Source organism: Pseudocercospora fijiensis (genome assembly GCF_000340215.1).
Source record: "Pseudocercospora fijiensis CIRAD86 unplaced genomic scaffold MYCFIscaffold_6, whole genome shotgun sequence".
Classification (NCBI taxonomy): domain Eukaryota; kingdom Fungi; phylum Ascomycota; class Dothideomycetes; order Mycosphaerellales; family Mycosphaerellaceae; genus Pseudocercospora; species Pseudocercospora fijiensis.
The window spans coordinates 3,018,557-3,040,367 of NW_006921537.1; the positions used below are offsets into that span (position 1 = coordinate 3,018,557).

The 21,811-nt window shown below is 47.9% G+C and overlaps 7 protein-coding genes and 1 pseudogene across 8 annotated transcripts; 5 read left to right on the plus strand and 3 right to left on the minus strand.

Annotated features, from left to right (window-relative positions):
• Positions 1–22: 22 nt before the first annotated feature.
• Positions 23–1,280, plus strand: MYCFIDRAFT_64526 (uncharacterized protein; the record flags this gene model as incomplete). The annotated part of the gene is made up of 4 exons (XM_007929859.1): positions 23–158; positions 212–262; positions 323–974; positions 1,034–1,280. 4 exons carry the CDS (start codon positions 23–25, stop codon positions 1,278–1,280), a joined length of 1,086 nt encoding a protein of 361 aa, XP_007928050.1.
• Positions 1,281–2,454: 1,174 nt separating this feature from the next.
• Positions 2,455–4,108, minus strand: MYCFIDRAFT_38487 (uncharacterized protein; the record flags this gene model as incomplete). Its single annotated transcript, XM_007929762.1, has 5 exons — positions 2,455–2,603; positions 2,658–2,726; positions 2,777–2,987; positions 3,038–3,508; positions 3,557–4,108. 5 exons carry the CDS (start codon positions 4,106–4,108, stop codon positions 2,455–2,457), a joined length of 1,452 nt encoding a protein of 483 aa, XP_007927953.1.
• Positions 4,109–4,415: 307 nt separating this feature from the next.
• On the plus strand, positions 4,416–4,562 carry MYCFIDRAFT_t53 (annotated as a pseudogene). Its single transcript has one exon. The product of its transcript is annotated as a tRNA-OTHER (tRNA).
• Positions 4,563–5,099: 537 nt separating this feature from the next.
• Positions 5,100–7,110, plus strand: MYCFIDRAFT_204241 (uncharacterized protein; the record flags this gene model as incomplete). Its single annotated transcript, XM_007930293.1, has 6 exons — positions 5,100–5,486; positions 5,541–5,765; positions 5,826–5,956; positions 6,007–6,362; positions 6,415–6,976; positions 7,032–7,110. Exons 1-6 carry the CDS (start codon positions 5,256–5,258, stop codon positions 7,108–7,110), a joined length of 1,584 nt encoding a protein of 527 aa, XP_007928484.1. The 5' UTR covers positions 5,100–5,255.
• Positions 7,111–8,060: 950 nt separating this feature from the next.
• MYCFIDRAFT_51987 (glycosyltransferase family 8 protein) lies at positions 8,061–9,562 on the minus strand. Its single transcript, XM_007929805.1, has 3 exons — positions 9,296–9,562; positions 9,191–9,222; positions 8,061–9,123 (listed from the first exon to the last, which is right to left on the minus strand). The coding sequence occupies exons 1-3, from the start codon at positions 9,547–9,549 to the stop codon at positions 8,180–8,182; spliced, it is 1,230 nt and encodes a 409-aa protein (XP_007927996.1). The 5' UTR covers positions 9,550–9,562; the 3' UTR covers positions 8,061–8,179.
• Positions 9,563–9,643: 81 nt separating this feature from the next.
• Positions 9,644–11,649, minus strand: MYCFIDRAFT_176552 (uncharacterized protein; the record flags this gene model as incomplete). Its single annotated transcript, XM_007930294.1, has 5 exons — positions 9,644–9,676; positions 9,712–10,939; positions 10,967–11,512; positions 11,558–11,584; positions 11,609–11,649. 5 exons carry the CDS (start codon positions 11,647–11,649, stop codon positions 9,644–9,646), a joined length of 1,875 nt encoding a protein of 624 aa, XP_007928485.1.
• Positions 11,650–11,772: 123 nt separating this feature from the next.
• MYCFIDRAFT_81326 (uncharacterized protein) lies at positions 11,773–12,946 on the plus strand (the record flags this gene model as incomplete). The annotated part of the gene is made up of 2 exons (XM_007930295.1): positions 11,773–12,397; positions 12,447–12,946. 2 exons carry the CDS (start codon positions 11,773–11,775, stop codon positions 12,944–12,946), a joined length of 1,125 nt encoding a protein of 374 aa, XP_007928486.1.
• Positions 12,947–13,295: 349 nt separating this feature from the next.
• Positions 13,296–14,301, plus strand: MYCFIDRAFT_81327 (uncharacterized protein; the record flags this gene model as incomplete). Its single annotated transcript, XM_007930296.1, has 2 exons — positions 13,296–13,634; positions 13,990–14,301. The coding sequence occupies 2 exons, from the start codon at positions 13,296–13,298 to the stop codon at positions 14,299–14,301; spliced, it is 651 nt and encodes a 216-aa protein (XP_007928487.1).
• Between the last annotated feature and the right edge of the window lie 7,510 nt (positions 14,302–21,811).

The window sequence follows — 21,811 nt, forward strand, 5'->3', positions numbered from 1 at the left end:
ACAACTTCCATCCACATACACCATGGCTGCGTACAGATTCGAAGGATGGCTCGGCGAGGATGCTTCCGCAGCCAAAGGCAAGATGCAGTGGGGGGAATTCGAGCCGAAGAAGTGGGAGGAAGATGATGTTGATATCGAGATTTCGCACTGTGGCGTCTGTGAGTCCATCGGCGTGATGCACGCTGTGAAGTCTTGCTGATCCACGATGAAGGCGGATCTGATTTGCATATGCTCTCTTCTGGCTGGGGACCGACTCCATACCGTAAGCCTCTGCAATCGCCCTTGCCTTCTCACACGAACGCTGGTCTAACCACTCTTGCAGCATGCGTCGTCGGACATGAGATTGTGGGCAAGGCTGTCCGCGTAGGCTCCAACGTCACACACATCAGAGTCGGCGACCGCGTTGGTGTGGGCGCTCAAGCACGGAGCTGCTTGGACAAAACCTCTTGCGTCGACTGTGCGGGCGGGCTTGAGAACTACTGCGCCAAGGGCAACGTCAGCACGTACGGAAGCATATATCCCAAAGGAGAGGGCAAGTCATACGGTGGATATGCTGACTACAACCGCACCAATGCGCACTTCGTCTTCAAGATTCCCGACGGCATGTCGTCAGCTGAGGCAGCTCCGATGCTGTGCGGTGGCATTACCATGTACTCGCCTCTGAAATTCAATGGGGCAGGCCCAGGCAAGACGGTTGGAATCATTGGCGTCGGCGGTCTCGGCCACTTTGGCCTTCTCTTTGCAAAGGCCCTGGGCTGCGATCGCGTCGTGGGCATATCAAGAAAGAGCGACAAGCGAGAAGATGCCCTTGCGCTGGGTGCCGATGAATACATTGCAACGGCCGAGGACCAAGACTGGCCGACCAAGCACCGAAGAAGTCTCGATCTCATTGTCAGCACGGTCAGCTCGGAGAACATGCCTCTGATGGACTACCTCGGCTTGCTCAAGACCAGAGGAACATACATTCAAGTTGGGTAAGTTGCGCATACGGTCAATGATCATTCTGGACTCGACGACTGACCATCCCACGCAGTGCACCTGACGGCGGCAAGTTCCCTGCGATCAGTGCTTTCACCTTGTTGATGAATGGGATCAAAGTCGGCGGAAGCGGCATTGGACCGCCAGACGAGATCGAGGAGATGCTCAAGTTTGCCGCAGATGCCAGGATCAAGCCTTGGATCCAGGAGAGGCCTATGGATGAGGCAAACAAGGTCGTCGTGGACATGGAAGCGGGCAAGGCGCGATATCGATACGTGCTTGTGAACAAGAAGCATGCTTGAATGACGATACTGGCTGGCGACTTCGGGTCTCGCCCGCTCCAGCACGGATATGCATATTGAGTGAGTCAGTTGTCATGTAGCTTGCGTGCATGCCATTCAGCAGCACGGCCAGGCAACGTGGAAAGATGTTATCGAGGCCACATTCTCGATCTGCTCTCATTCGCCTGCAGACATCACGAATGCTCTTTTCACGCGTGGATTCAAGTGACGTTGATCATCGCGAGTGTTACGAAGGCACCAAAGCTCGTGACGCTCCAAGAGATCGGAAGTCTCCTCCTTCCCAATCCCTGCTCCGACTCTGAAGCCTCGAACTCCGGCTCCGGCTGGATTCGGAAAGCATTTGAAGCAGATACCAGAACTCGACATAAAGAAGGAGAAGGAGAGAGCTTGATAGCACCTAGACGTTTCTACGGTGCAAGGAAATGGCCAACGAGAGATTTACGTTGTTGAAGTCTCAGGAGGGAGGTAAATTTGATTCCGCTGGTCGACGATAGGGTGGAAATCTAGCATTCATTGACAGCATCTGTCACATGGCATCCGCATCGCGCACAGTCATCGGTACACGCTGCCAATTGTTCCCAGTCCAGTCGAACCTTATGCGCACTGCCTAGTAATCGAGATTAGCACGAATGAGTCAGTGGACCGACAAGAGCAGGACATACCTTGTGTCCTCCATCCTTCTTCGCGACCGTATTTCACACAAAGGGTATCGGAACCAGCATTGGACACTTGGACGTCATAGGAGCTCGGTCGATGTACCCTGCCTGTGATAGAGTCTCCCTTCTGAACATGCCTGGTCCGGAAGTCCTGTAAACGGGAAGATGCTCTGCGCTTCTTGAAGGAGATACGATCCAGGTACCGGCTCATATAAGGGCGCAGTGCCTAGTCATGGAGCGGAATGTCAAACTCACACCCCTCCTCCATTACTGAGTTTACATCTTGGCACCAACCAACTCGTTTCGAAAGGAGAGACGCCTTCGGAACGTTCAAATTGTGCGCAGACTTTCCGTGAGCGGCATTGGCCCAAATTCATCTTGGTGGGTAAGAGCTCATTCTTCTGACAAGCACTCATCATCGCCAGCGATGCTTGCGAGCAAGCGTCCGTCCGTGGTTTTGCGGAGGCGCAACCAGACCACAAACGCCTCAACAAGTGTTGTCTAAGGATGCAAATTAGTCAAATCTCAGCGATTTTGCCTCGGTCATCGTACAGTACCAAAGCGAGCCCACTCCCGAGGCCGATCCAAAGTCCTCGAATACCCATTTTAGGTGGCCCGAGTTCCAGAAACGCAGCTAAAGGTAGTGCGTAGAGATAGTTGATGGTGACTGTGATTTAAGTGAGCAGATCGGACTTTGGAGGATGGTAGCCAGATCGCCTACCTGTGCACCATGCTCCGATATCTTGCCAGCCGAATCCGCGGACAACGGCGTGTGGCCAATTTGAAGATGCTGCAGCTCATGGTCAGCAGCGATCAGCAAGACAGTCGAATTGATTTTACCTTCAAAAAAGGTAAATAGTGCCATGAAAGGCAATGTTTCGATGATGATTCTCGCAACCTCAGAGTCGTGTACGATGGTCTTCAACATGAGCACGACTATGCCGATGCTACCAATGGCATCGATAATCCCTATCGCGCTAAAGACACATCCATACCAACGGATTACCTTCGCGGTCGAGTTCGTCATGCCAGCTCCCACGAGCTGCCCGACCTAAGGGCAATTAGCAAGCGCAGAGTGAGTACGGGAAAGGAGAAGCATACCCTAGTGCTGCAAGCAATGGAAGCCGAGAAAGGCACGTGCCAGACAATCGTTGTCGTAGTGGCAAGGAAAGTCTGGGCGGCAAGTGCGGCAGTACCAACATACGTCGTGCAGAAGGTCAAAATCTCAAAGCAAAGCCACTCAGACAAGTTCATCAGTACGCCTGGCATAGCAAGGCGCATGATAAGTCTCCAGCCTTTTCTCCACCCTTTCTTCACCTCTTGAGCAGAGGGCCAGCATTGCAGAGTGGACCGGTCAATGACCATAGCGTAAAGTGCGAGCAAGATGGGCCGAATGAGATTCGTCAAAGATGAAGACAGCGCTGCACCGGCAACACGCATGTCGGCAACGATGACCAGATAGTACGTCAATGCGAGGTTGATAGGCAGGCAGGCAATTAGTACGACCAGTCCAGCATTGAAGTTGCCCTGGGCTTGCATGAAGCGTTTACCATGTTCGAAAGCACAATAGCCCTGCACATAGTCAGTAATGCCCCCACTGAAGACGTAGCTGCTGCTTACCGGAACTCCGATCAAAGTCCAATACAAGAAGCTACTAGCATGCTCTACAAGGTCTCCTTGGGGCACGAGAGCATTGAAGATCCCGCGAGAGCAAAGCCATACCACACCAATCGGGACGACGGCAGTCAAATGCACCAGAACAGTCGCTCGAATGACATCGAGTCCCACATCGGTCAGACGCCCACTGCCATACGCCTGCGAGCAAAGAGTATCGAGCGCAGTAGCAAAACCTTCGAAAATCGAATAGCCCGTGATGTTACTGGTCGTGATTCCTAAAGATACGCCTGCGATCTCCTCGGTCGAGAGCTGGGCTGCAACAGCGATGATGATGAGCTGGTAGGCATACTGTAGAAAGTATGTTACGACTAAAGGGCCTGAGTATCGGAAGAGGATAGAAGCTTCGACTTTGAGGGAGACTTCTGGGATTGCATTTTCATTTTCATCTTCATCTTCTTGTGCAGAGCAGCGTATTATGAGGTGCTCGTGGTCGGTTTTAGGGAGCAACGGACTGTGTTCCGATGCCGGCCGAGGGAAATTTTCATTCACTTGCATTGTCCCTGCGTGCTAACAATAAAAATATTTGTTGTGCAACTTCAGCTCTCACATGAAATGCCAGGATTCGTAGGTGAGAGGGAAGGTTGTATGCAGTAAGCACGAATACAAAGGTTCGGTGTGGGTTGGAGTTGGGGATCAAATCAGTGCCTCGCCAATGCTCGGAAATAATGGCGCACCGCACCCACGTTCTCCTCAAAAGCGCGGCATTTTTCTTCAAGCTTCCAAATTGTGTGAAGAAATTCTAGACTATATAATACAAGAGTGATGCTGGACAGCTTCATGTTGACCAATCAGCATTCGATGAGTCGGTGTAGTATAGTGGTTAGTACGATGTAGGTCAAGAATCAGCGAGTGTGCGATTTGAAATGGATGCTAACTCCCTCGAAGTCGTTGTGGTTCTGTAGTTCAGACCAGATCCGAGTAGACCCAGGCTCGTTTCCTGGCACCGACAGCTTTTTGCTGTTTTTGCTACGCGGAATCGATCACTTTGGCCTCGAGGCATGTCGGCTGGTGTGGGATCCACAGACCATTTCACCTCTTCGATTGTGAGGAGAAAATCCCCTGGTCACTCGATGTGGCTTTTGAGACTTATCCTTATTCTTTTGACCAATTCTTCACATTTACCATCTCATTCTTTGCCACGATGCGAGCGCCCGGGCGCCGCACAGAACCATTAATGAGGCATGCATAGCTCTACTCGAGGATGGGTCGACGCTCGGCGCTCGATCGTGCTTCCTTCTGCCAGGTCGTCGATGCTGCCATATCGATGGGAATGGGCTTCGCTTCACGCGATCTAATATTGCAGTGCCGTGATGATCTTGAATCAACAAGACGAAGAGGTACATGTAGGCAGCGCGACGCGTCTTCAAGAACTGCTGGTCTGTGCTTGGGCAAATGCGGCTCAAGCGAACCTTTTTTTGCAGCCCGGGGTCAACAAGCACAATGACGGACCACTTCTTCACTGTCCTCAACCACCTTTTGCCGGTGAAGAAGGGACGGCAAGAGGCATCGCTGTTGTGAATCATGACTCCTGTCGGCTTCAAAAGCCCTTCTCGGCGCTTCTTGGAAGAAGTTGCCATCCACATCGACATTGGGACGCCTCAGCTTCAAGAACGAGCCCTTGGAGAGAAAGACTACCACCGAGATGGTATTCAAGCAAGATGAGAAGCTCAGTTTGCCAGGCAAAGACGTAATATCGTGGTATCTCCAAAACCCCCGGGTTCAAGACGATAGGCAGATATACATCGATGCCCAAGATCCGAGAAGATACTATACTTTTGCTCAAGCCAGAAGTACCATACGGAAGCTCGTTGCTGGCTTCAGAAAAGCTGGTCTCCAGAAGGGAGATACTGTCTGCTTACACAACTTCAATGATGTATGCCCTTCGAGGTCACTGAGTGTCACTGCACGTACAGCTGACCAGGACTAGATCAACTATCCAATCCTGGTCAACGGAATCATGGCATTTGGCGGTATCTTTGCTGGAACGAACCCTTCATACCAGCCATACGAGCTCGCCCATGCCATCAAGGCTGCGAAGATCAAGTTCCTAGTGGTAGAGCCCGAGCTCATCAAACACGCACTCAAGGCGGCCGACGATGCTGGCATCTCGAGGGAAAGAGTTCTAAATTTTGACAACCGCCAATGGCAGAAGGTACCTGAAGGCTTCAAGTCATAGCGTTCGTTGCTTGACCACGGGGAAGAAGATTGGGAGAGCTGGGATAACGCAGAGAGATCGAAGAGGACAACAGCTGCACGCATGTTTAGTAGCAGAACCACAGGCTTGCCCAAAGCTGCTATGCTTACACACTATAATCTGATTGCCCAGCATGTCCAGATCAACGAGTGGAAGCCCAAGCCTTATGAAGTGGGGAGCGATTCACAATATCTTCGAGCGACGTGCTAATGGCCGAGCCGGAACGCCGACTCATGTGCACTCCGATGTTTCACGTCGCAACTTGCCCATCAACTCATTCCTCGCCCCTCAAGAATGGAGTACAAACCTACGTCATGAGAAGGTTCGAACTCGAAAGTTACTTCAAATCTATCGAAAAATATCAGATCACCGACTGTGCCACTGTGCCGCCTATGGTGCTTCAGATCATCAACTCTGATTTGAAGGACAAGTACTCAATGAAGAGCATAAAGTTCGCGACATGTGGTACTGCTCCACTGGAGGAGACACAACAAGCGAAGTTTCAAGCATTACTTGCCGATGGCGCTCCATTTACACAAGTTTGGGGAATGACAGGTGGGTTCATTGCAGACTTCTGCAATGCGTGGCTGACTTCTAGTGCGAACAGAAACAAGCTGCATCGCGACAAACTTCCCCTACCCCGAAGACGACGATACCGGGAGCTGCGGACGTCCTGTACCCAACATCGAGCTCAAGCTATGCGACGTCGCAGACGAGAAGAAAGAAATCACAGGCCATGATATCCGTGGCGAGCTCTGCATGCGAGGAGATACTGTCATCCCGGGATACATGGACGAGAAAGCCACCGCGGACTCCTGGGACAAAGACGGATTCTTTCACACTGGAGACATCGCCTACTGTGACGGCAAAACTGGGAAATGGTACATCGTCGACCGACAGAAGGAGTTGATCAAGGTCCGAGGCTTTCCAGTAGCCCCTCCTGATCTGGAAGCAGTCCTCCTCGATCACCCCGGCATCTCAGACGTTGGTGTCATTGGCGTGGGGAAGGACAAGAATTCCGACTCGGAGTTTGCCCGAGCGTACATCGTGAGGAAGAAGAGCAGCGAAGGCAAGGGTCTAGATGAGAATGGTGTGTATGAATACATGGGATCGAAATTGGCCAAGTTCAAGCGACCGGATGGGGGTGTGGTGTTCTTGGGGACGAGATTGTAAGTTTTTGTCCCCCCTGTACTGACTAATAGCGAAACAGCCGAAGAATCCAAGCGGCAAGATCTTGAAGAAGATGCCACGTGAGAAGGCTGCTGACGAAATGAAGAAAGAACGTCAGAGGTCCAAGTTGTAGTCAGAACAGGTAACACATACCAAGAAACATCTCTGCTTGCAGTACTTGAAGTCCCTCGAGCTGCTGTTTGATCCACATACGTCAAAAGTAAGCATTGGATGCATGGGAAATGGCTGATGGCTATTGGGAGAAGAACAGCGGAAACTAGCGGGAGTCGTGTTCCATGCACTCGGGGAACGTGCCAACCATGCCGAACATCTCGGCATTTCCAGCAACACCGACACCGATCGCGCTCCCATAACGCCGACACAATACATGGCCAAAGCAAAATCAGTAGAGATCAACAATGACAACACCCGACAGCGCCGAACTCTATGCTACACACAAATTCCCATCGCTCCCACGATGCCACCGGCGGCGGCATATAACTATAGCGGAGGAGTAAGCAATGCCACCTCCGACTCACCATGAGTCTCATCGGGATTCTCAATCAGGCGGGAACCATCACCCATAGAGTGACAGAGTAGGTCAGCAACATGGCAGACAATCACCATCCCCCACCAGTAGTCAAACTCGAATGCTCGCAGTCGATTAAACTCACCACAGCACAGCAGAAGTCCACCCACGAGGTCTCAATCGCAGCAGAGACGCCCGCTCCAGGAATTTCAGACATAACCTTACTGACATCAGCCTCGACTCCCCCCGCAGAGACGATCTCAAAACTCTCCGTCCTCTCCAGATCGACGCGCGAGCCATGGACCCCGTCGAAGCGATAGCGCGCACCCACCTCATTGCGAACTTCTTCGAGTCGCGTATAGACAACTGCGTAATATCGAAGATTACCTCCGCAATCTCCGCCATATGACGGATATGCGGCTTCGGTGCACGAGACATTCCGCGCACATTGATGCCGCGCGCGAGGACTTGCTATTGTGTATGTTTCGTTTATAATTCGGGGTCGGCCTACGGAGGTGCGAAGAGTGAGGCGGAAAGAGCAGTGGGGTTTGTCTGCGGTGCACCATGTTGAAGAGGATGACATTTGGGAATCATGGATGATGACTTGGGACAAATATCACCGTGTGTGTGTGAGTGCACGGAAAATTGAAACCCTGCTGTTGACTACGGTCTACTACTGATGCGGCCGTTCCATCGTCGCACTCGCATTCTTGATATCCGACCACTTGGGCGCAGGAACGCTCAAAATGCGACAGAGATCTTTCCGCCTCTTCCGGAAATCCGCATACAAGTCCTTCCAGATCTCGCGCTCTCGGCACGTGCCCTCGGTCTTCCCATCGCAGTCGGGCTGCATTTCTGACAAGCCCTGATACGGCCACATCACCCAAGGCTTCGGCAGTGGCCAGTCGGAGAAATGGACCAGCTTGGCTTCTTTCAAGATGCGATCGGGATCCCAGTCGTATTTGGAAGGGTAGCGTTCTCGTGGACCGTTGATGGTACCGAGATAGGCGGAGTGGTCGTGTTTGCGGAATTCGGCCGTGAGGAGAGCGTATGGTCGATGAGGGAGAACCATGGCAGAAGCGCCGAATCGGTGATTGAGCAGATCCATGTCGAAGTTCCTCCCGGCTTGGAATCCTGGCTGCAGCTTCCACGACATGAGGATGTCGAGGAAGTTCTTGAGCTCGAATGGATTGGGCTCGATCAGCATCATCAGGCTGGTGAGCGGCCACTCGTTCGGTTTTCCTTCCGACCAGTACGCTCGTGGCATCGCAACCGGCGTCTTTGGAAGTGTGAAGAGTTCGTCCATATGTTGGAACAAGGTCACATCGCTATCCAGATGCAGCACTCGATCGTACTCGACCAGATCAAAGGCCCGCAACTTTGTTATTGAAGCGTCCCATGAGCTGGGTGCGTTGAGAGTGCCGGGAGAAGCATCGCCTTCGATGTCAAGGACCGTGATCGGCTTGAGCTTCACCTTCCACAACTTCTCCGCTCGGATCAAAAGTTGACTGTTGCGATCTTGAGGCGATTCGTCGACCAGATCCCATTCTTTGGGGTACAACAGTACTCGATCGGCCTTGCTGCCAAGTCGGTGTAATGCTTCGAATACCATGTAGGCTATACATACACATCATTAGCAAAGCTCACAAAAACAAAAACCTCATTGTTCTAAACTGCTTCTTACCGTTACACAAATTATGATTATCCGTCACATATCTTGAAAACGTCATGTCAGCATGGTAGTCACACTCCTCTCCGTTCGAACTCCCCTTCAACAAAAAAAACTCACTGTACATAAGCAAAACTTTTCCAATCAATCTTTGCCTCCCTTCCTCCTACATCTCTTCCTCCTCTCGCAAAAAATCCCAACACACATAACCCGAACAGAAGCGTCGAAAGTACGGTCCGATACTTTCGCGAACAATGCACGGCGTAAGCTTTCAGGTTGGCGATTGCGCCTTGGTTCGGTCGGTGCCAGGTGCTGGAGTAGTGATGAGGAGGTGGTGAGGTAGGATTTCCCCAGTCGTCGTAGGCTTCTCCCATTTTTCGGCGTTGGTGGGGAGGCATGGGGTGGGGTGGTTGTTGATAGGGGGAGGTGTTGTGATTGAAGGGTTGGATGGACCCCGGAGTTCGGGAGTCACGTGACGCAGTGGAAGTTGGTTGTTATACCCTGGGCACCGGAAACACCAAATGCTCGGCCTCCACTCGATAGTACGTCCCCGCCAGCGGATCGTCGAGAAAAGCGGCAAACCCGGGCGCAAAGACCGCGTCGGGCTGCTCCGACGAGGGATCGCCTTCCATCGGCCCCGGCAATCGGATATAATGCTCCGTCACATCGGCCCCCAAAGCGGGGTCGTAGGGCGAGCGTGCGAAGAACAGTCGAATCAGGCCTTGCGCGAAGAATTGCTGGCCGCAGATCAACCGCCATCGGTCGGCCTCTGCAACGTCGTGGCAGGCTGTGATGGATTCGTTATTACGTTCTTCCAGTGCGATGTGGACTTTGAGGATCTCGCCGGTGTTGGTCGAATTGCGATCTCCCTCTACGCGACTGCTGTGCATGAGGAGAGATACTGCGCGTCGACGGATGTGGGGGTCTCGGCATTTGTGGCCGACGAAGCCGAGGATATCGGCCACGCCGTCGTCCACGCCGAAGGAGATTTCCGGGGGATTGCACGGCCCGGTGGGCAAGTTCGGTTCGAGTAGGGTAACGATCTGTGCGAAGTCCTGGATATGCTGGTCGTAGTCTGTCTCTTGCTGGACGGGATATGTTTCGACCAGGATCTTGGCAAACAGCGCGGACACCTGCAGCAGCCTGCTTGGCTTGCTTGTTGTGCTTGCATCTTCAGTAGTCCGTGGAACAAGCTGGCCGACTGCGTTCATCCAATGCGAGTGCAAATCGCGGAAGCCGGTCAAGGAGCACGCCGTGCTCGGACATGCCAGACAATGGTGTGCCCACTGCAGCATCTCGAGCAGACAATCTCTCGCCTCGACCAATGACTGGAACGAAGATGGAAAAACAGGCTGCGTTTTCCTGCACGACTCATCGGTGAGCGCATCCCATTCCCTCGCCACCGACATGGAAAAGGCCGTGGAGATGTCTCCCAACCGAAAGGCGCGCGCGGTCAGCCGTCTCATCAGAGGTCGAAGCTTCGTCTCGATGGCATGAGCCTCCGCTGGAGAGGCCACGTGCCCGGTGCTCAAGGCTTGCTTCGCGTCATACTCCTGTAGTAGCTGGTTGCCCGCCCGAAGCAAGCGAAAAGCATGCCGGCCGTGCTGGACACCTTGCAGCACAAGCATGATTACACATGAGACAAGAGCTTCGAAGAGTGGCGGCTCACTCCTCATCAGAGCCTGGGCCGCCAACTGAGCGTTCCGTGCACTGGCATGCTTGTGCAGAACGGCATAGGCATAGGATGCGGCCGGCGAGCTGATGCTTTCATGCCAATTCGACAACGCGCACAAGCCATATGCGATTGCTTGGCTGTGCTGCGACACCTGCAGCACCAGCCTTCCCCAGAACGACATATCCTCCCATCCGCTACATTCCACGGACGTGCGAGCTTCGAAGAACGCAAGACTGCGCAGGCTATACGAGTCGAGGCTCTGCCAGCCTGAACGCAAGGGCCGGCCTATCGACCAAACATCCCCTGATCGCTCGTCCACATCTCTGCTTGCTTTTGCATTATTTCCCTTTCCGGTCTGTCTCAAGGATGGATTTGGCCGCAGGGCACGTTTGAATGCTTTTGCAGTCGATTGAGCGTTTTGGGCATCAGCTTTTGTGGCGATTATGGGCCCGGACTTAGCACTCTGAACGTGTCTCCGGATCTTCGATTCTTCTGATCTGGAGCATTGTGACAGACGCTCTGAGTCGGCGCTTTTGTGTATCCAGAATAACTGTTGCGACATGGACTTTTCCAAACGAGTAGCTGCCAAGAGGTGACTTCTGGAGAGGTTCGAGGGCTGATGGCTGCTGTGAGGATCGACCTCGTCATGTTCTAACACCCGGCTTGCTCCAGTGGCGTCAATCCAAACCTAGTCCTCTTTAGCTTACTTTCCTTTCTCGGAAGCTGCCAAGAGACTTCACGACCTGAATAAACACCACGCGAACTGCATCTTGCATCTCCAGAGGCCACCATGCGTCATGCACAATGGTCGAAAAGAATGGCCGTAAGTCCGCACGCCAGTGTCGCAGCTCTATAAGTATGCCCAAACATGGACGAACATTGCTCTGCCAGCATCCCGCATCCACCACCTCAGTCCTTCAACATGGCCGACTTCATGCAAGCAGCTCCAACACCAAAGACCGCGCTAGGTCGACATCAAGTCCTCTCCTCCACAGCTGGCATTCGGGTATCTCCTCTCATTCTGGGTGCCATGTCCATAGGGGAAGCGTGGTCGTTTATGGGAGCAATGAACAAGAAGCAAGCATTTGAACTTCTTGATGCCTACTTTGATGCTGGAGGAAACTTCATCGACACAGCCAACTGCTATCAAGATGGCCAGTCCGAGGGCTGGATTGGCGAGTGGATGGAGTCGAGGAAAAATCGTGACCAAGTGGTCATTGCAACCAAATTCTCATTCCACTACAAGGCTGGGTCAAATGCCGACAAGACGCCCGCGAACAACAACTACTGGGGAAATCATAAGCGAAGCATGCACGTATCTGTTCGCGACTCTCTGGCGAAGCTCAAGACTCAGTGGATCGATGTGCTCTATGTGCACTACTGGGATTACACAGTCTCGATCGAAGAAGTCATGGACTCGCTACATCTTCTTGTACAGCAGGGAACAGTCATGTACTTGGGAATCAGCGATACCCCGGCGTGGGTCGTTGCCTCTGCAAATGCATATGCCAAGATGCACGGCAAGACGCCGTTCAGTATCTATCAAGGTATGTGTCAATACTTCGATTTCTCCCTCTGCTGATCCTGATGGCGCAGGCCGCTGGAACGTCTTGATCCGCGATCTCGAACGCGAGATCGTCCCAATGGCAATACAACACGGGATGGCCATCGCACCGTGGGGAGTTCTCGGAGACGGTAAATTTCAGACTCCAGAGGCCATCGCAAAGCGCCAATCCAATGGCGAACCTCTCCGTTTCGGCGCCGAGCAGAGTGAAGAAGAAGTCGCCATGTCTGAAGCACTGGCAGAAGTCGCCAAAGCTCACGGTACCGAGAGCGTCACAGCCGTGGCTTTGGCATACGTTCGTGCAAAAGCTCCAAACGTGCTGCCTCTCATTGGCGGCAGGAAGATCGAGCATCTGAAGGACAACATTAAAGGTCTGGATATCAAGCTCACGAAGGAACAAGTCGAGTTTCTGGAGAGCAAGAAGAACTTCGATCCTGGATTCCCTGCTTCGTTCATCGGTCAGGACTGGAGGGTAACTGGAGAGCCTTCGGCGCTTTTTGCTGCGGGTGGTCCTGTTGCGCTTCGTCCGTGAGCTTGGAGTTTGATTGAGTCGCGTATTTCACATTCATCATTTGAGTCTCGCTTCTCGCTCTCTCTTCCCGAATCACGCATCCTGCCCACATCAAAACATCGCACTGCTTTTGACTTCACGAAGAGCCAGCTATCTGGCAGGAATTCCTAAGAAGACCCATATGCACGTGCCAGGTCGCGTTTGCTTGCTCACTTAGCGTCACTTAGCGCGCTAATCACATGCAGCATGTGATCCGACTCGATCTTGAAACGCTAGCTGACAAGATAGGTCCACAATCTTGTATTCTACCCGTCGCGCACAACACTACACCATCGCGCGAATTCATATCACCTCACAGCACACTTCTGCAATGGAAGCACCACCCAGACCGCTTGCCGGTCTCGACTACGAGACTTGCACGCTCAAAGAACTCCAGCTGTTTTTCAAACAGCGGTCAGCAAAAGAGCTGCCCGCATACGAGAGACATGACAAGCGATTCGTCATCCGCTGTCTGCGACTTCTGGACGACAACTTCACCTTCCGATTCATGGATCTGGCCGGAGAGCTGCGCAATATCATCTATGAGCGTCTGCTTCTCTACAACAGAAATAGACCAGCGCCTCTCTATCCCGAGATACTTCGAGTCTCGAGGCGTTGTCACGCCGAAGGACTGGGAATCCTCAAGCAAGAATGCTCACCCAGTCTAGTAGTGAGAATCTACGGACTAGGCACGCGCTACATCGCTCATACACAGACGTCGATTCTATTAAACGAACAATTCTCCACCAAGAATCGCTCCCGTCAACTCGACCCATGGCACCGCACACCAATCCACGAAGCAAAAGTCATAACCATTGACGTCAACCTCGACACAACCGACAAGCTTCACCTCAACACCACGCTCTACAATCTAACCACAATCCTCTTCACCTCCCGCCCCCCAATCGTCTTCCTCCGCAACAAAACCCACCCACCACCCTCCGCACCCACAAAAAAACCAAACAAAAAACCTCCTCATCTCCCTCTCCCCCCTCGCCCACCTCAACAAACACACCCACCTCAAGTTCTCAGGCATCCCCCAAGAAATCCAAGACACCCTCTCCCACATCTCCCACCACTCCACAGGCGGCACTCCTCTCACGCGATGGCTAGAAGCCGACGCCAAGATCAAAGAGGCCTCCGATCTGGTCGTTCGGTCGAAGCTCCGCATCCCCTGGCTGGTAGTCGTCCAATCCGGGTGGAGGAAAACCGCACCACAGGCTCCTGAATCTTTGATGATTGATATGCTGGGCAGAGGAGCGGAGAGGTGTGGGTGCCGGGATCTTCAACGCATGTTTCAGTTCTATCTTCGCGGGTTTGCGCGCATGAGGTCGTGATTGATCCGTTGGTTGCTGTACGTTCGACGCATTCGATTCTTTGGAAGATTCATCATCATCATCATCAGACTTCTGTCAGGTCGGGCGGACACAATCAAGCTCGAGGCAAAGAATCGCGCGAAAACGGCATAGCTCGAGGGGAAAAAGTTGAAGTGGTCAACAAGCTGGACTGGTTGGTCTTCTTCAAGGCAAGGCGTGCAAAGCTCTACATCTACGATATTCGAAGGCAGAGAGAGCTATCAGAGATGTATGCAGTTTCAATTCCACACCAGATCCGTCCGCGAAGACACACATTGCCTTACCTGAAACTTCAGTGTTCCGTGCGTTTCGTTTCATCGTAGCGGGATAGTTATTAAACTGTGTGCTAGGTAACGTCGTAGGGAAGAGAATAGGATTTCGGCATATCCGTAATAATAAAGGGAGATAGCCTTGATTGTAGCAGACTTTTAGCGTCCCATTCCTTTAGGTTCCTACGGGACTATCTCTACTATTCCGGCTAGGAAATGGCCCGATTATTAGGCGTACGATAGGACCTACTAAGCTTACGGAAATGCTCGGTTTTGTATATAGGCTCGGCTTGCCTAATTAGGCTGTTATAGTAGCTTCTAAGGTGTTGTTACTATCTACTACTTCTTCTTCGGCCTCTTAATAGCTCGTAGTATTGTCGCCGCCTTTAGTCGCTTACGCTTGCTATTGCTACTATATTTATTAGAAGTCCGCCTCTTACCTACTACCTCTCGTAGAGCGTTATTATTATCTAACTAAGGGAAGTCTTCTACTACTTCTAGGTCTTGTTTTAATAGCGAAGCGGCTCCTACTAGCGAAGTAAGGTCTATAAGCTCGGCTATTTCTTCGATAGTATCTAAGTCGAGCGGCTAAGCCGATTATATAGATAATAGCGACTCGCGCGGCTACCGCGGTAGCGGTAGCTTCGAAGGTAAGGGTCTAAAGGATAGCGGACTCGGCGTAAGAAGGTCGACAATGTAAGGGCGCGTTAGTAATAAGAGCGTCTTATTAAGCCGTAGAAGGTTAAACGCTCGAGGTCTATATTTAGTCGCTAGTAGTAGTAGTAGTAGTAGCGGAAGGGTCGGATACCGAGGCAATTACTAGCGAGTTAGAGTAACAGGTTTAGGTAGAAGTTATTGTTAAGTCTACTATCGCTATCGGTTACTAGTTAATTGAACCTTAGGCGTACCTTCTCGAAGGAAGTTATCTAGTAAGAAGTTAGCTAGCTAAGTAAGCGTGTCTTTAATACGCCGTAAGAAGCTTCTTATATATTTGTCCTTTAGCGTACTATTACAGATAGTCTTGTCGTTACGGACCGTATAGAAGTGCTATAAGAGGCCTTCTATACCTTCGTTAAAGTAAGCGCGAAGGTTACGAAGATAGGGGTCGCTAGTAGTGTATTAAGTCTCTTCGAAGCCCTCGAGGAAGAGAGTAGTACTATCTCGCTACCGCTAGTATTAACTAATTTCTATGCTATTAAAGCTATAGTAGAAACTAACGTAGAGCTATTGTTGCTATAGAGTAAGCGGCGTTACAAATAGGTAGTGTCTTAGTATATAGTAGTATAGCAAATGCTACTAGAACTAAGGAAGGCAATTGTAGTAAGGCAGTTATCTATTACGATACAATACAAGGCCGTCGTATAGTAGCAATGCCTTAGCCTTATATTCTTCCGCAATAGCTAGTTGTTTCCTAACGAAGTCCTATATAGTAGGAGGTATTAACTCCTTAAAGTATAGCATCTCTTTAACCTTCTAATATTGCGTGCATTTGCTAATTCTATAGCTTTAAAGGTCCGCCTTATATAGTTGTCGAGCGTCGATTGTTAGCAACTTAGTTATAGTGCTATATATCGTTAACTAAGGGAGGTCCTTCTTCCGGTCGTATTTAATAGCATTGTAGTATCCTTCTAGTAGCGATGTAGTACGTATTTGTATAAGGACTAGATTGTTTAAACGAGCCTATATAGCCTATTTCTATAACTTGTCCGACGACCAATTCTTTAGTAAATACTAAGTCTCTTCTTGCTTATTAAGAAGCCGCAACTCCGCTTCTATTGCAGTAATAACTTCTTTAACCTCTACCTTACTCCGAGCCTAATAAATGGCTCTTTTAAATAGTCTCTAGACTATAGGGTACTTGAATTTAGGAAAGTGTCGAAGGAAGGTCTCTTTAGCGTACCGCTAGTAGAGATACAGTCGTATTTCCTCGTCGAAGGACAGTCGAATAGCCGCTTGTTCTTGTACCGAGTCGTTAGTTATAGCTAACCTCGGCTTCTAGCGAGGGTACTACTGCTTTAGGACTTAGAAAGCAGCTTGCTAAAGCCTCGTACGCTGTGTTTATAGCAATATATATACAGCTAGTATCTAACTTTCGAATCTATTGCGGATATATACTATAAAGAGATGCTAGCCTATATTAGTAGTCTTATACGTTGCGTCGTAGAGAAATAACTAATCCTAGATTAGTCGCTGCTTTGCGGTTCCTACAGCCTAGTTACGTAAGCGGGGTAGTAGTAGTAGTACACTTACATCTCCTACTAATCTATTGTCTAACAACTGCCTCTACTAATCCGCCTGCTATATAATGCCCTTATAAAGGCGCCCTTCTATAGTTACTAATACAGCTTTATACTGTAACTAAGCGCCGTTTACTAGATCAGTTAATAGCGATAGCTCGTTATATAGGTTCTCGAGTTAGAGGGAGATATTGCCCTTCTTAGCAAAGGTTACCTTCTTCTTGTCCTTCTTCTTCGACTATTTTATTATACCTTCCTTTATACGATAGCCTCTAATAACGGCAAAGCGGTTAGCATTACGACCTTCCTTTATTAGATAGAATATACGAGCTGTATTATAGTCGTATTAGTCTATTAAGTACTCGAGAACGACCTTCAAGCTATTACTAGCACCTCGTACGTCCTACTAACTATTAGCTTCTAGCTAGGCCTCCGCTATCGACTCGAGAGACAATACTACTAAACTTACTATATAATCTATCGAATAGCAATATAGCGAGCCTACCTCGGTACTAGGATCGGGGGACGAAGAAGCGACCTTATATATATAAGGCTCCTTATACTATTTCGAGCGATATATAGCAATTACTATACATGTCGCATTATACCCTTCCTTATAGAACTCTACCTTCCGAATACTATCTAGCAACTCGCGTAGCCGATTAGTATCCTGCCGATAACGATAATAGTATATTGTCCGCTATATTAAGCTATCCTTATGCCTCTCCTATAGCTTCTAGTACTAGAAGTTGCTAGCAAATAGCTATACCTTGTTGTATTTGTCTGTGTCTAAGAACAGGCCATTTAAAGGTAGATTAAAGAGCTAAGAACGCAGTAATATATTAAGGTAAGAGGGGATTAAATAAGCTATTGTAAAGAGCGTAGATTAAAGAGCGTAGATTAAAAAGCGTAGATTAAAGAGCGTAGAATTTGCCTACCTAACTGCTAACAATACCTTTTATATAGCTATACAGCTGTTTCTTCGTCGACATAACGACTAACTACTACGACATAAAGTTAGCGACTAACGAGTCCTCGGCATGCCCGATTTAGCTAGCAAAACCGGCTATATCTCGATCTAATTATCGACTCTACTACTACCGAGTATGTTCGTAAAATGTAAGCAATCGACAACAACCCTATACGCTAAAAGTCTGCTGTATCTAACACTATCTAATAAAGGGCCTTTATCTTGCATTATTAGGGATAGATCTATAGCATTCTAAGCGGGGCCCTATAAGATAGTCTTAGCTCGGAGACTGCTTTAGGGTATGCGAGATAACGGACGGCGGTAAGCTAGCTTAGAAACGTTAGGCGCAAACTTATTTAGAAGGTGCGGATAGTCCCTTAAGGTAGTTAGTATATACGCTAGTTAGGTCCCGTTTTTTAAGAGAGTACCCCCTTTCTACTATCTCGCTTAATAAGGGTATATAATAATACTACTAGAACTTAAAAAGAGGGTATTATAAATATCTCTCTCTAAGCTTAGTAAAAAAAAATAGGGCCTTTTTAGGCTTAGTATACCTTAAAACGAGCTAGAAGCCGAGTCTAGTTAGTTATAGCCGAGGGACTTTAAAATTTCTTAGTTCGTAAGAGGTTTAGAGAGTATAGGAGTTATAGTATATATTATAACGCTTCGCCGCTACGATAGTAGTATTTCCGATACTATATCGGTCGCTTACGCCTAATCTAGCGGTATTTACTTAAGGCGGTATACTCGATTACACTAGCGGTATTACTAGAAGCGTAATTTAGTGTATAAGACTAGTACCGAGGCCTTTCTACTATAAGCTCCGCTATTAAAGTCTATTAAATATAATACTATCGATACTTTTAGTCCTAATCGTAGCTCTATCGACCTCTATAGCCTTTAAGAAGCTATACGTAATTATAGGATTCTTCGATTATATATACTAAGGAAGGCGCGCGTTATGTAAATATAGTAGCCGCGTATAACGTATAGTCTATATAGCTACCTACGTCTAGACTATCTATATATCGACTTTAGTAGGCGCGTAGTTATAATTGCTATTATAGTAATATAATATTACAATCGACTATTATAGACTATACTAGTACTAATCTCGATCTAACTACTATAGCTATAGGATAGTTATTCGCGTCGTACCGGTATAGATATAACGAGTACTAGCTACTAACTACCTATCGTAGTCTTTTAAGGCCTACTATAATAGTCGCGAAGACCTATACTTAAGATTATAGTCTTAAAGTATCTAAGGTATAGGAAGCTATAGTAAGTTATATAGTATAAAGGGCTACGCCCTAGGTAGAAAGCGCTAGCCTTAGGCATTCGGCCTACGCGACTCTAACCTACTACTTAGCGCTTAGCGTACTGTACAAAACTATTCCGATTTACGTAGATAGACTTAGCTCCTTATCGAACCTATTAAGTCTTATATCTAGTATCTACGTACGCGCTACTTACCTATAATATATAGTAGCGGTCGTACTCCGATATAGCGGCTAATAATTCTAGTACGAGGAGGTCTATAGTACTTAATAGGAATTACTATAAGAGTTAGTAGTTTTATTTATAAAGATATAGTAAGACTTCCTATAACTAAGCCCGCTATAGAGGATTCTTAATCTACGGCAGTTCGGCTTATTTTCTTCGTTTAGTATCGTCTATTAGAAGTTATACCTTAGATAGATATTCGAGTCGTAGCTAGTAGAAGAATCGACTATTACGAAGCCTCTTAAGGTATTTTATATCGCTACTAGGCTTTTCTATAATAACGTCGCCGATAAGGTAGCTATAAAGGTCCTTAAGATCTAGTATTAATTCGATACGATATCTAGTTATAGTATTAGCGTCGCCTTACTCTTAGAGAGTACTACTTATAATTAAAAACGGATAGTATAGCTCCCGGCCCTATTTAGCGATAAGTACGCTAAGATAACCTATAGTTACCTACTTCTTAGACTATTTCCGGCTCCTTCGTAATAGTATAGGCTTTAGCTAGGTAGCGACGAGGAGTTGTCTCTTAACTATATATAGCGCTCCTATCTAGCGAAAGCCTTTATTATTATTATTCGGTCTCGCCCCGCTAGAGAAGTATCGTAGCGAGTAGATCCTATAGTAGTTCGATTTACGAACTATAAAACATATGTAGTTTAGTTTCTTAGCGGCAAACAAGCTCCCTAGTTCTAGTTTAGTTTTTTTAAACTATATAGATTTCTAGTTAGAACTAGAGACTATATTAGTTTTACTAGTATAAGGTCCCTAGTTACCTAAATATATATAAAAATACCTTTAGAACTTAGAATAGGGCAAGGGTAAAATAAACTAAGTATAGGAAGACTATAGCTAGAACGAGATATTAGAAGAGGAGGACTATCTATAGTATATATAAAGGAAGGGGGTTCCTCGAAAAATAGTACCGAAAAACAAGAAGGCTTTAAGTAGATAGGAGAAGGCTAAAGTAGCTAAAAAGAAGTAGGCAGACGAAGACTGTTACGAAGAAAAGTTATTCTTCTATAAACAAAGGCTAAAAGATAGGTCTCGAGGATAAAGAAGCTATAAGAAGGGTTATGTTAGTAGGTAGATAGGGTAGTAGTAGATATAGGTAGTATTCGATAAGGAGCTAGAAAGAGAGGGAGGAAGGCAGGCAAGTTAGCCTACTACTAAGCGCTAAGCCCTACTTAAGGCATCGAGACCCTAGCTTTACTCGAGCCCGGTTATATACTAATTACGTATAACCTCTTTAGTCCTAATATACGCTTCCCTTCTAAAGGCCGCGCCCTCGTAGCCGGTCTTTGTTCTAGTCTTAACCTCTATTGCTGCTAACTTAGTAGGTCTAATAAGCCGCTTAGTCCGCGCTAAATTAAACGTACAACTACCGATTATATAACTATGTTAAACCTTACCTCTAATATAGCACAATGTGCAACTCTAACTACGCTATCCCTATATATAATAAACTATAAAGTAATATATATTTATAAGAATTAAGGGTCTTCGACTAATTATAATACGACTTACGAAAACTTTTTTTCCGATCGCGACGATCCTATCGATAGGATCGCTTAGGATCCTTAGGATCCTTAGGATCCTCGGGATCGTACGTTAAAGATCTTGTCGGATAGGATCGCTCGGGATCGCGGGGCCGCGATCCTATCGATAGGATCCTCGCGATCGAAATTTCGGGACGGGCCGTCCCGAAATTCGAGGCCTAGGAACGCAAAGGACGCAGGGCAAGTTAGAGCCCGACTGCTACTACTCCGTATACTACTACTACGAGGAGGTATTTCGGGGTATTACGTACTAATATAGGTCAAATTTAGCGGTTTCGTAGGTTTTTTTTATAGATAAATTTTTTTCGTTGAGGTTTCGTTAAATGCAGCCGATATTTCGTTAAGGTTTCTTTTAAAAGCCGACGCTTAATAAGCAGAACTTTGAAAAAAAGTACACTCGAAACACTCGAGATTCTTTTCTAGATTCTAGGATAACTACTAGGTATTAAGACTTCAAAATTTATAATACTCTTATTAGTAGGTAGAACTTTAAGTTCTATTTTTTAAATTTCTAAAAATAGTAAAGTATAACTTAGAAAAGCCAAAATACTATATTGCTTATTTCTGTTCCCTAGCTTTGGTTTCGTAGAAAAACTATAAATTTTATATTTTTTTATAATAATATACTAAAAATAGAGTACCTTTTTACTATATTACTAAGCTATAAACCTACTAGAAAAAAAGATAAATTAGAAGCAAAATGTCTAGAAAAGCGATTTTCTTTCCTTTATATCTTTTTATCTAGAAGGTTTACGGCTTAGTAATATATGACAAAAATGTTCTATTTTTAGTGTAGTATTAGGCAAAAGTCTAACTTTTATAAGTTACCTATTTATCGTTCTAGGATAGCTTAGGATCGCTCGGGATCGCTCGCGATCGCTCGCGATCGCTAGGATCGATAGGATCGTCGCGATCGGAAAAGAAGTTTTCGTCTCGGAGCGCGTCTTCCCT

Bases quoted from the DNA above. Each gene is read 5' to 3' on its own strand.
- MYCFIDRAFT_51987 (XM_007929805.1), bottom strand. From the start codon at position 9,549: ATGGGAGAAGCCTACGACGACTGGGGAAATCCTACCTCACCACCTCCT. The intron at 9,223-9,295 runs GTGAGTTTTTTT...GACGTTTTCAAG, and splicing joins AAAAGTTTTGCTTATGTACA to ATATGTGACGGATAATCATA. The intron at 9,124-9,190 runs GTAAGAAGCAGT...GTGTATGTATAG, and splicing joins TAATCATAATTTGTGTAACG to CCTACATGGTATTCGAAGCA.